We start from the raw sequence: 12,237 nt of genomic DNA, 5'->3' as shown, positions 1-12,237 counted from the left end.
CAGGTACTATTTTGAGGCCCTCAGTATGTTTATCATAATCACAAAAGTAAAATAAAACAGCTTCTTGATCATATGTCTCTTTAGCTATAAATGACAATATTATGATTAAGAGTTAGACAAACTATAAAGAGTTTTACCTCATGCAAAATTGTCATTTCTTTAATAGACATTAACTATTTTTTCTGAAGCCCTCCAAGTACCTATAAATCCAAAATGTGGCCCTGCAAAGGGTTTGAGTTTGAGACCACTGGTATAATGTCTTTGTATCACTCCATAGTGCAATTGCACCTCAAATATACACTTCCCCCTCCGCATTCGTGGTGATAAGGGAACAGCATGGCAGGGAATACAGAAAAAACGCAAATAACTTTTTGTATGTTATTCGCAGTTTTTCTGTAAAAAAAAAAACAAAAAAACCCTAAAAAAAGACATAAAACTGCGAATAACCTGACCTGCAAGTGTAGTGATTTTCTCCGTACAATGCTGGGGGCATCTATTTTCTCTGTGAAATGCTGGGAGCAGCGATTTCCTGTGATATAAATTTGGGGGGCGGAGGCTGGGAATGAAAAAAACGCAAATACGGAGGGGGAAGTGTAGTAGAAAAAGGTACACAGAGGGTGACAAAAATGAGGAAAGGCTTAAGCAGCTAGGGCTTTTCAGGTTGGAGAACAGATGGCTGAGGGGAGATATGCAATGCTCCCTCTAAGGATTAGCCAGGTGCGTGCAAATGTTTTTTTCATATGAACAAGTTCTAAAAACCAACAATTTTTCAGATTTGCAAGTATTTTTGTGAGCCACCGTGTAAAATTTCTGAATGATGCTGCTAGAATGTATAAGTGATTGCTCATGTGCTCCGCTTAGAGGGAACATAGGAGATATGATAGAGGTCTATAAAATACTGAGTAGACTGGAACAGGTAAACGTGAATTGTGTTTTACCCCTTCCAAAAATACTAGGACTAAGGGGCATGAAATGAAGCTACTAAGTACTAAATTTAAAACAAACCAGAGAAAATATTTCTTCACCCAACACGAGTGGTCATACAATGTCTTGTGTTATCAAGATCAGATTTTTGCAATGCTTTATATATTGGATTATCTTCTGCAAAACTCCAGCCACTACAGGAGATGTAGGTAGTTATCAACAGGTTACACCAGTTGTAAAACAGCTGCCAATCAGCTGGCGGTTCTGCATGGGCAGAAGCGAAGGAAGGTCACTCCTGCCGCGATTCACCGCTGGACCACCAGGGATACTAAAGGTCTGTGGGGAAGGTGGGAGGGAGGTAAAAATTCTTAGAATCAGCTGGGACAGGAGGCGGGGGGGGGATCCCTCCTGTCCCGGTCACTGCTGGACCACCAGGTCTCACACGGCAGGCCCGGTTGAGGCCTGCAAGTCATCGGGAGGGAGGAGGGGACCTGGCAGGGAGGGTGTGGTGTTGGGTGCAGAGAGCACTGCACTTGAATATTAAACAACACCCCCCCCCCACCCAGTTTATATTCGAGTCAACCTTTTTTCTTCCTTATTTGGGGAAAAGGTTACCTAGGTTTATATTTGGGTATATACGGTAAGTTACATATCTAGCTACAATATTTCCAACACTTTCTGCCAATTCTTTATTTTGTAATCTTCCTAAAAGGAATTGAGATATTGCTTCAGAAAAGATGTGTTGAGAAATATATATCACTTCTCTCATTTTCCAGTTCTCTCCCAAGTCTGCAGAAAGCAGTCCTTTTAGACATTAAGAGAAAACTCTTATAACAAATGTATATTTGATGCACATTCCAGGACTGTCGAGAGAACCTGAAAAATACAGCATTAATGTAGCCACTAGGGATGGTCTTTGGTTTTTTAAAACACAAAGGGCCAAAACATATTATGATCTTTTTCAAAAGTTTTAATTTGATTCAGCTTTCAAATCAAATTGAAATGTCCCCAGGTCAGGACATTTCAGTCCTGCTTATATTTTTGAACAGAACAGGCTCTACCTTGGAGAAGGGGGAGAAACAGGCATAAACCATCATTGGCGCACTGGTCAATGCAAGCATGTTTCTGGACCTTAACATCCAAGGTAACAGGTGCAAAATCCCACTGATCTGTTTGGGAAATACAGTACATAGGTATTTTTTTTATTTTTTTTTATATATGGTATTTTTTAAACCCTATGCTAATCTTGCACAAAAACAGGTCCCTTTGCTACAGTATATGCACATTTTTGAGTTTTACATATGTATATCTGAGCTTAAATGCCAGGTTATAAACATCAACAATGAAAATGGGGCTTCTGCAATGACCGTCTTAGGTTTACTGAAACCTAGATCACATTTTAGCTACACTCACCAGGCTGTTGTCTTGCAGGTACGACATGGTGAGTTACACAGAAGTCTCAGTGAAGGCCACTGCCTTGCCAATATCAGCCAGGTCCTGTCAACAACTTCCCAATGTTTGAAAATATGATTCATTCTGCAGAAAAATAAGTTTTACTGGTTAACAGTTGCTTTTAGAAGTCTACAGTGCTTCAGTTTCAATGCTGGGAAATATAGAGAAATAAACCAAATCATAAAATAAAGGCAATCCCTTTTTTATTGGACTAGCAACGCACTTTATGACTAGCTTTCAAATGTAACCCTTTGAAGGCTAATAAAAAACGACTCATGTTCAAGGTTTTGGCCACAAGAACGGGCTACTGGGCTTGATGACTCATTGGTCTGACCCAGTAAGACTATTCTTATGTTCTTATGATGTGCTTCTCCAATGATCTTTCTCTTCCGATAGTATGACCAAAATAAGACAGTTGTAACTTCATCATTTGGGCTTCAAGTGACATAACTGGTTTGATTTCTTCCAGAACTGATTTGTTAGTTCTTCTGGCGGTCCATAGCATGCATAAAATCCTTCTCCAACACCAAAGCTCAAATGAGTCAATCTTCTTTTTGTCTCGTTTCCGTAGGGTCCAGATTTCTTTTATTTCTACGGATTGCCTTTAAAAATGGACTGAAACAACTACCGCACCATTTTACTCAATGCAGGGAAACAATTCTAGGTATCAATAAGCCCTGCAAAGGGTTTGAGTTTGAGACCACTGTTCTACACCAACCCCCTGCTCCTTCTGTGCCCCCCATGCCACACTCGTGCCCTCCCATCCCACCCTGTCCCTCTTTACATCTTTGCCAGCGCGAGCAACTTCTCCAGCCTAGGGCAGTCTGCCCTCCCCCTTACTACGCCACTGCTGACATCAAAATCTCTTTTGCAAAATACAACACTCCCCCACCACCTCACGTCACAAGTCAGGAACCTTGGGATACAGCTAGTCTCAATGCTTACTCTAATCCCCCAAATTCCAGCAACCTTCAAGAGCTGCTTCTATTATTTGTGAGAACTGCGCTACCTCTCTCCTTACATTGGGAAGGCAAATCTTATCTCAGTAGTGCATGCCATGATAACATCAAGACTGGATCATTGTAATGCACTCCACTAGTCTGGCTACAAAGGTCTGCACCAGCTCCAATTGATTCAGAATGCTGCAGCAAGAATAGAGACCAAATTGACCATTTATGCAAAAATTTCACTGGCTAACAGTACAGTACAAAGCTAAATTTAAAACTCTGATTTCTGATTTCCAAGGCCCTGAAAGGAAATGGACCAAAGTACTTGAAGAACAAGGTCACTAAGGTCCTCCCAGGGACAAAGGGGCTGTGGCTCACTGGTTGAGCTGTTGCCTCTGAACCCAGAAGTTGAGAGATCAAATCCCAGTGCTTCTCCTTGTGACCCTCTGGATAAGCCCCCACGCTCTGCAATGCACTCTGTGAAAGGCTTCACTTAACACAAAACTACTTCTGCTTCAGGAAGCAGGTGAAAGCTTCATCCAGGCCTTTAATGGAAGAAGTAACTAACTTGCTAGTCACACACAAGGAGTGACATTTGGCAGGACACTAAAAGAGATAATTTTCAAGCACCAGTCTGACCTCATGTGTAACTTTCTTCAAATTAGTCCTTTATTTTCTAACTTCTGTTATCTCTTCTGTCTATACAGAACCTTGGTTTATGACATAATTCGTTCCAGAAGCATGCTCATAAACCAATTTACTCGTATATCAAAGCGAGTTTCTCCATAGGATGTAAGGGAAACTCGCTTGATTTGTTCCACCTCTTGATCCACCTCCTCCCCCCCCCCTTCCTGTGGCCACTGGCGCTGCTCTACCTTACTCCCCCCCGAGGCCACTGGCGCTGCTCCACCCCCCACCCCCCGATCTGGCATCCCCCCGCTCACGTCGCCCCCCCGGCCGCGATCTGGCATCCCCCACTCACACACCCACACATTCTCTTACCCCTATCTGGCACCGGCACCAGCACCAATGTACAAGACATGCCGGTGGCAGGGGGGAGCGACGCGAGTGGGGGGATGCTGGATCGCGGGGGGGGGGGCCCTCATAAATCGAGTCAAGCTCGGTTTCTGAGGCGCAGATTTTGCGAATGTTTTGCTCGTCTTGCAAGTCTGACCATGCCTCCCCACTCCTTGCCAAACTTCATTGGCTCCTAATAATCTCCAGAATCCATTTCAAATGTTCCTGCCTGGCTTTCAAGATCATTCACGGAATCCTGCCTCCTCTTATCCCACTGTCTTTCAACTCCTCTAGTCCCGACTCCTCCAGAACTGCCCAAAGGCTTAAACTAGCCTTCCCCTCTCCACACGGCATCCACTATTCAGGCAAACTGGGAAAATCTCTTCTTTTCAAAATCACAGGTCTTTGGAACGACCTCACCACCCCGCTGCGGAACCTGAGCTCCCTTCAGTTATTCCGCAAACAACTGAAAACCTGGCTTTTCAGCAAATTGTAGCTCTATCCTTCCCCCCTTTCTCTCCCCCCTTCTACACATAAGTTCATGTAATCCTTTTTCTTCTTCTCTACCCACTATTTTAAGTTCTTGTAAACCATGTCGAGCTCCATTCTCATGGAGATGATGCGGTATATAAACTTAAGGTTTAGATTAGATTAGATTAGATTTGCAAACTGCGGCACTTGTAAACTGAGGTTTGACTGTATTCTCTTTCTTTGCTTATACCCTATGCTATTAAAATGTTGTATTGTACATTGTGTTGATATTGTAATGTAACATACTAGGTCATATTTTGTATCATAATTTAAATGTGGGGGGTTTTTTACTGCCGTAATTCTCTATTGCTTATGTTTGACTTATTCTTGCTCTTTACCGCCTTGAGTGACCTCCTTTAAAAAGCCGGTAAATAAACCATAATAATAAATAAAATCTAGCTGCTTTTCCAGCTTAAAAGAGCCTCCCTCAGCCAAAATATTAGCTTTTCAGCGATCTCAATGTTCCTGCGTGCCCCTCAGTTTGACAATTTTGAGGACTCTGCCGTGTGGAATTAGGTGGGGTAGTGAGAAGGTGCTCTGTATTCCCATACTGATAGGAGATGCTGGACAACTGGGGGAGGGTGAATAAAGAGACAGAAGGCTGTCATTGTCCACTGATATGGTACCTGGCCTTGAAGGAAAGGGTCTACCAGTCTGCTGGTTCAGCAAGATCTATTCTGTATCTGAATCTACCAAGAATCATTTTGATGGAAACCGAAGAGCTCTAAGCCTACAGTTTTTACTTGGCTAGGCCACTCACTTTGACTATTCTGTACACACTGGTCTGCAGCATTTCTAGGCTACAGGGCTCATAGTCGAAAGAAAAATACGTCTAAAAACCTTGGCACTTGGATGACCTAAAAGACATATGGAAACATATGTTTTTGGTTGTGTCTCCTTTTGTGGAGGGATCAGGGTCAACTTTCTTGTTGTTTGGAGCAACAGAAAATTTCATATCTGTCCCTAAGGAATTCCTGGAGGCAAAGTAGACAAAGGATTCCAGGAAATGCTATTTGTGTCTGTTGTGGACTGGACTGGAAGTGATTTTCCTCAACTCAATCAATTTTTCATGTTTATTCCAATAAAGTTTCATTTGATTGGAATAACATTCTGGTGTGTGTGATGGTTGTTGTTTTTTTTTCTTTTTTAATGATTTGGACCGTTATCTCAAATTTCAAGTTTGCCATTTGATATACCCCCTATAGCGGATCCAGCGGAATGATTTACAGTACATTATGGGTTATGGCCCTGAGGAGCATGATTGCCATAGATATCAGACAGTATAGGAAAAGAGGAATGAGAGGTGGTCGAACCAGTGTTTGCCAATGAAGGCAGTGTATGAAGATTAATCTCATGCATATTCATCAAGTCCAAGCATATTTAGTGCTGGCTTTTGCTATTCATAGTATTTGTTTGCTGGCAGCTGCTATACCCGGATGTTGGGTGAACATTTCATGAAATTTTAAAGATGAACTATTTTTATATTTATAGCATCTGGGGTGGCTCTGTATATGTATGGGAAATTGTTGTATGAAGTATGTGATAATTATATTTGAATTGTTAAATAAAGTATTTAATTGATATAATCATATTGATGATATAGTGGATGTATTAATAAGTATCTAGCTTTTTGTATAATTTATTTGAGAAGTATTTAAAGTTTTTGAAAAGCCGCGTTGGTATTTTATATTTATATGCATATTCATTGGGGATAGCCTGAAAACCTTACCGGCAAGGGAGTACTTCAGGACTGACTTGGAAAACACTATAGTAGATGACAGGTAAGGAAAATGAAACAAAGAAAGGAACTGTGGAACTGATGATCTCTTGACAAATCTGTATTTGCCAATTGTAGTATACATAATGCAATTCATAGGCAACACAGTAAAAGAATTGTGGTATGGATCCAACACGGCCTGTGTTTCGGTCACAAAAGACCTTCTTCTGGGGTCCATTGTTGCTGTAAACCAGAGAATTACTTGCTAGTAAAACAATTTACCATGTGATAATGCCGGGCGTTACAGCAACATCGATCGGGCCCTGTCACAAAGCATGGCAATCTACTGACCAGTCAAAACCTTGCGGTCTAAGGGTGCAATACGTTTGTGTTTGACAGACTTCTCAAAAATGCACTATGAGAGCACAAGAACTTCTGCTATTTCCGTCATGGGAGTAACGCTGTGGAACAAATTAACTGGACCGCTGAGGGCTTTATCTGATATTCAGAGGTTTAAAAAAAATACTGAAAACTACACTATTTCTGGAAGCTTTTCAATAAATGATATGTTGTTTAATGCTGGTTTCAAGAGGAATGATTCTGGGAGGATTTATGAAATCTTGGTTTTAAGATGTAATTATTCATTTGTATTTTAAGATATGTCTATAAGTCGTGTTTGTTTCACTTTATGTATGTTTCTTTTGTAATGCCGCTTAGGAATAGGGAAAATCAGATATGGTCATCCTATCGAAAATGCCCCCCTTTTTGTGTTCTGTTTCTGGAATAGCTTCAAAGTTGTTTTGAGAGAAGGACAGATCAGTGTAAACACGCTTAAAACCTGATTTACTACTCATAAGAGGGTCTTTTACAAAGTTGTGGTGGTGAGTAGAGAATGACACGGTGACAAAATTCATCACCGTTCCCGTCCCCGCGGATAACCGCGGGAAATAATCCCATGTCATTTTCTAGTGTCTATTTTAACCTCAGTCCTTTTACACCAGCATTCTTCAAAGCAAAGCTTGTGGGACAGTGGTTGTGGCCGTTCATACTCTGATTCTTCCATCTCTCCTTAAAGAATGACATGAAGATGGTTTACCGCGGTTATCCGCGGGGACGGGAACGGTGATCAATTTTGTCACCGTGTCATTCTCTAGTGGTGAGGTTATTTTTACAACAATCAGACAGAAAAAGGAAACAGCGTGAAAGTTTTGTTCATACTACTAAAAAATTCTCTTTTGCTAACAACGGAGCCAAATTTTGCCTGGGGATAGAATTTATTTTTTTTTAATTGGAATAACATAATATATTTAGGCTACAGGAGCTTTATGGGCGGCTCTGGGCAGGATTTTGCCTCTCCCTCTGACTCCTTGGTGCCCTCTGTTCTAATTCCCTCAGTCTATCCAGTAAGAAAGAAGGAGGGATCTTGAACTTTTGGGTGAATTAGGTAATATGGTGAAAAGGAGGAGAAAGGGAGAGGAGAGAAGAGGTGAACAGGAAGCAAGTGGATTAACAGTGGGACTGAAAGACAGTCTTAGAAAGCCTGTTGCACCCTTTACAGAGGTTTTCCTGAGGAATTGATACCTATGACAAGTAAGAATCAATTATGTTTTTTTCCATAATCATCTTACTATATCAATATTTGTACTATGCATTTACTTTCAGTGAGAGGTTTTTATGACTTAAATGGGAAACCAGGGCGGCAAGGGGACCCCCTCTGGGGATTCAGACAGGTCTTGACCTGTTTGGGCCGCCGCGGGAGCGGACTGCTGGGCAGGATGGACCTGTGGTCTGACCCGGCGGAGGCACTGCTTATGTTCTTATGTTTTTTTTTCCATTTACTGTCAAAATAATGGGAAAAATGTCTGTGGCTAATTATGTAGTCAAGGCATTCTGCCTCTTATTTATTTACCCCCCCCCCACACACTTTTTTATTAAACGGCGATAGCATTTTTTATCTGCGCTGCTCCCAGCGTTCATACACTTCCTTTGAGCTTCGGGATCAGCGCAGAGCATTCAGTGTGGCTCCTGCGCTAATAACCACTATCGCAGGTTAGTTAGTTGGTTTTATGTCCAATCCTCCCAGGAGAACTCAGAATGGGTTATAACTCTTCTACCATTTAGAGTCACTGCCTATGAATCTTCGATTATTAAATACAATTCATAAGTTTAAAACTGAATTAAAAACATTCCTTTTAACAGATGCTTACTTTAATACATAGTTGTTCATGGCTCCTGAGGGTATTCTGCAAGTCGTGGAACGTTTGATCCTACTTTTCTATAATAATTCTATTCCTTTCTTCTGCCCTTGTGATATCTCTACCACACGTCATCACTGTCACCCAGAAGCCGCTGGAGAACTTCTGACTTAGTCAAGTTTTCATTTATTAAGACACCTGATCCACCTTCTCACTTGAATCACTCTGCTTTACCGGCTCCACCTTTCTCTAAATGCCTTTTACCCTCCTTTCGACTGCTAACCTTATATGTTTGATGTAATGTGATCTGATTTTACATTGTAAGCTGCCCAGATGGTTTTTACCCTTGGTGTGGGATAGTAAGAGATATGGGTTGTTTGTTTGTAACCTGTGTGCCACATGGTGAAAAATAATTTGAATGAAAATTGACTCAAATTTTATTTTGTGGATATCAGATGTAATAAAAAGTTGTAAGGTAAAAACAAGGGGAAAAAAAAAGGCTCAGCAGCCATCTAGAGCAAGGTGGAGCCGGAAAAGCAGACTGAATCCGGTGAGAAAGGCGGAAGGAGGATCAGGTGTCTTAATAAATGAAATCATGACTGAGTCAGAGGCTCTCCAGTGGCTTTGGGTGACAGTGATGGCGTGTGGTAGAGATATCACAAGGGCGGTAGAAAGGAAGGAGAAATACTTGTCCATCCACCCAGAATAACAGAGGGCTAAAAGGGGGAGTCGACCAAGCCTCAGGACAGCAGTATGATTATATGAAGTCTCTAAAGAGAGGTGGCTTCTGTGCCTATTAAGAAAAAGGTGGCAGCTCACCATACGGGTGGTAAGATAGTTTCATCATTTATTAAGAAATTGATAAAACGCTTAACATTTCAAAGCGTTGTACAGTTGAAATCAAGACTAATGGACCGTTCAGGTCTTTATCTGCCATCATCTACTATGATACTATGAAATATAAACAGAAAATAAAAATAGTACGAAAACAGACTTACTTAGGGAGGGAGGGTAGAACAAAAAGGATAGAAGGGGGAAAAAAATTACAATTCTTCAAAAAAATAAGAACAAAGGGAATGGTTGGGAAATGTTTTAAAAGTTGATTAAAGATAAGTTAAAAGAGCGAGGAATACATCAATCATATGCATCTTTAAAAAGAAAGCGTTTCAAGCTGTTCTTGAATTTTGCCAAATTTTGTTCTGTTCTTAAATGTAATGGAAGTGAGTTCTAAATGGAGGGTGCTGTGACTGAAAAAATGGATGCATGACGAGTGCCAATTATTTTTAGGGAAGGAATATTAAGGGTAGATTGGGATGAGAACCTTAAAGTTCTGGGGGGGGATCATATGGGATAAGAATTCTGTCGAATGCTGGGGCATTGGTCTGTCGGGTCTTAAAAGCAAGAAGGGCGATTTTAGAAATGATCCGAAGATGAATGGGTAACCGGTGAGCGTTCTTCATCAGCGGAGTAACATGATCACATTTTTTTTGAGTTAGTGATCATTTTTATTGCTGTGTTTTATATAAGTTTGGCCTGCTCTCCAGTTAACAAGAAAAAGGATTAGGAGTTTCCCAAACCAGTGGGTTTTCAGGATATCCACCATGAACAGTGGCGTACTAAGTGGGGGATGGACGCCAACAACCCTCCACCGCTGCCTCGCCTCTCCCATATGGTCAGATCACTATACCTACAATTTTGAATTATGTTGGCAAAAGAAACACTCAACAGAAAAACACATAAACAAAACCAGTTTGAAAAAAAACAGTCACCCGCAGAAGCATCATCAATCCAAAAGAATTCTGGACCCATTATGAACTACACCCCAAATTAGAGGAAGAGAAAGATTTCCCCACTAGATGGGATAAATTCACAAAAGACACACTCAATCAAATAGCTCCTCTTCAATCATACAAAAAGAACACAAGGGCATCAAAAGAATGGTATGACGCCGAATTATTAGCACTCAAACAAGATCTCAGAAAACTGGAAAGAATATGGCAAAAAACCGACAAATTGGAAGATAAAATTAAATGGAAACAAAAAATGAAAAATTACAAAAATCTGATCAAAGAAAAGCGTTATAGCTGTTATGCACAGAAAATAGGAGCAGCCAACACAAACAGCAGAGAACTATTCAAACTAGTAAACAAATTAACAGACACCACACAGATACTACAGAACCATCATGATCAAATCCCAACGGTCGCCACCCTAGCCAACCACTTTAGGAAAAAAATCATCGACTTAAGAGCCTCAATACCTCCTCCTCCACCCAACCTCGAACTCAATCTCAAATCGCAGAATAGTGAGTCCAGTGGCGACATGAGCTGGAATCACTTCGAGCCCCCAGATTGGAACAACTTCCTTGCACTCTTCAACAAATACTCCAAATCAAATTGTCTACTAGATGAATGTCCGTCTCAGATCATGCAAGATGCAATACCAGAATTTAAAAGGGATCTATTTAACTGGGCAACATACTCTCTCAATAACGGAACTTATCTGGAAAATATGGAACACATCCTAATCATACCCATACCCAAAGACCTGAAGATCTCACTCACAATGGCATCCAACTACAGACCCATAGCGAGCACCCCCTTCTTCACCAAAATACTGGAAGGGCTGGTCAACTTGGAATTAGTAAATCACTTAGATAAGTTCTCTCTCCTAAATGACCACCAATCAGGTTTCAGAAAAGGATTCAGTACTGAGACAGTCCTAGGCTCTCTCCTTAACCACCTATACGACCTTTTCAACCAAGGTTCCAGCGCCTTGATCCTACAGTTAGACTTCAGTAGCGCCTTCGATCTCGTGGACCACGAAACAATGCTTAGGTGCCTAGACGAAATGGGACTATCAGGAAGAGTATGGACCTGGTTCCAAGGATTCCTAACCAAACGGTCTTATCAAGTGGTCCATGAAGGAACTTACTCTAAACCCTGGAAAAGCCCTTCGGGAGTCCCACAAGGTTCCCCCTTATCTCCCACCCTGTTCAATATATACATCTCCTCCCTAGGTCACTTATTACAAAGGCATAACCTAACTTATTACATATACGCAGATGACATCTCCATATTAATACCAATAACAAATGTGACACCAGCCTACTCAAAACAAATCTCATCCATCATGACCGAAATAGAAAAATGGACTTTAAAACTTCAAACTGAAACTAAACGCAGAAAAGACAAAGATTTTCCTAGCTAGCCAAAACGAAAAAATCTCCGCAACCACAATACATGTAAATGGCCACGATCACCCAATACTAAAAACCATAAAAATACTGGGAGTCACCCTGGACACCCACTTGTCTATGACCGATCATATAAACTCAGTGACCAAAAAATGCTTCTTCATCCTTTGGAAACTGAAAACCATAAAAAAATACTTCGACCCGCTATCCTTCAGAATATTGGTTCAGTCACTGATTTTATCCACCCTGGATTACTGC

The 12,237-nt window shown here is 41.1% G+C and overlaps 1 protein-coding gene across 1 annotated transcript in view; it reads right to left on the bottom strand.

Annotated features, from left to right (window-relative positions):
- RPUSD3 (RNA pseudouridine synthase D3) overlaps positions 1-12,237 on the bottom strand; it is a 46,740-nt gene that overhangs the window by 19,801 nt on the left and 14,702 nt on the right. Inside the window, exon 2 of the mRNA XM_033926000.1 lies at positions 2,338-2,460. Within this exon, the coding sequence (XP_033781891.1) occupies positions 2,338-2,459 (122 nt within the window). The 5' untranslated portion in view covers position 2,460. The remainder of the gene's footprint in view (positions 1-2,337; positions 2,461-12,237) is intronic.

Source organism: Geotrypetes seraphini, chromosome 17 (assembly GCF_902459505.1).
Source record: "Geotrypetes seraphini chromosome 17, aGeoSer1.1, whole genome shotgun sequence".
In the NCBI taxonomy this organism is placed as follows: Eukaryota; Metazoa; Chordata; class Amphibia; order Gymnophiona; family Dermophiidae; genus Geotrypetes; species Geotrypetes seraphini.
Note: the sequence above shows the minus strand (reverse complement) of the source record. Positions and strands in the feature narration are given on the sequence as shown.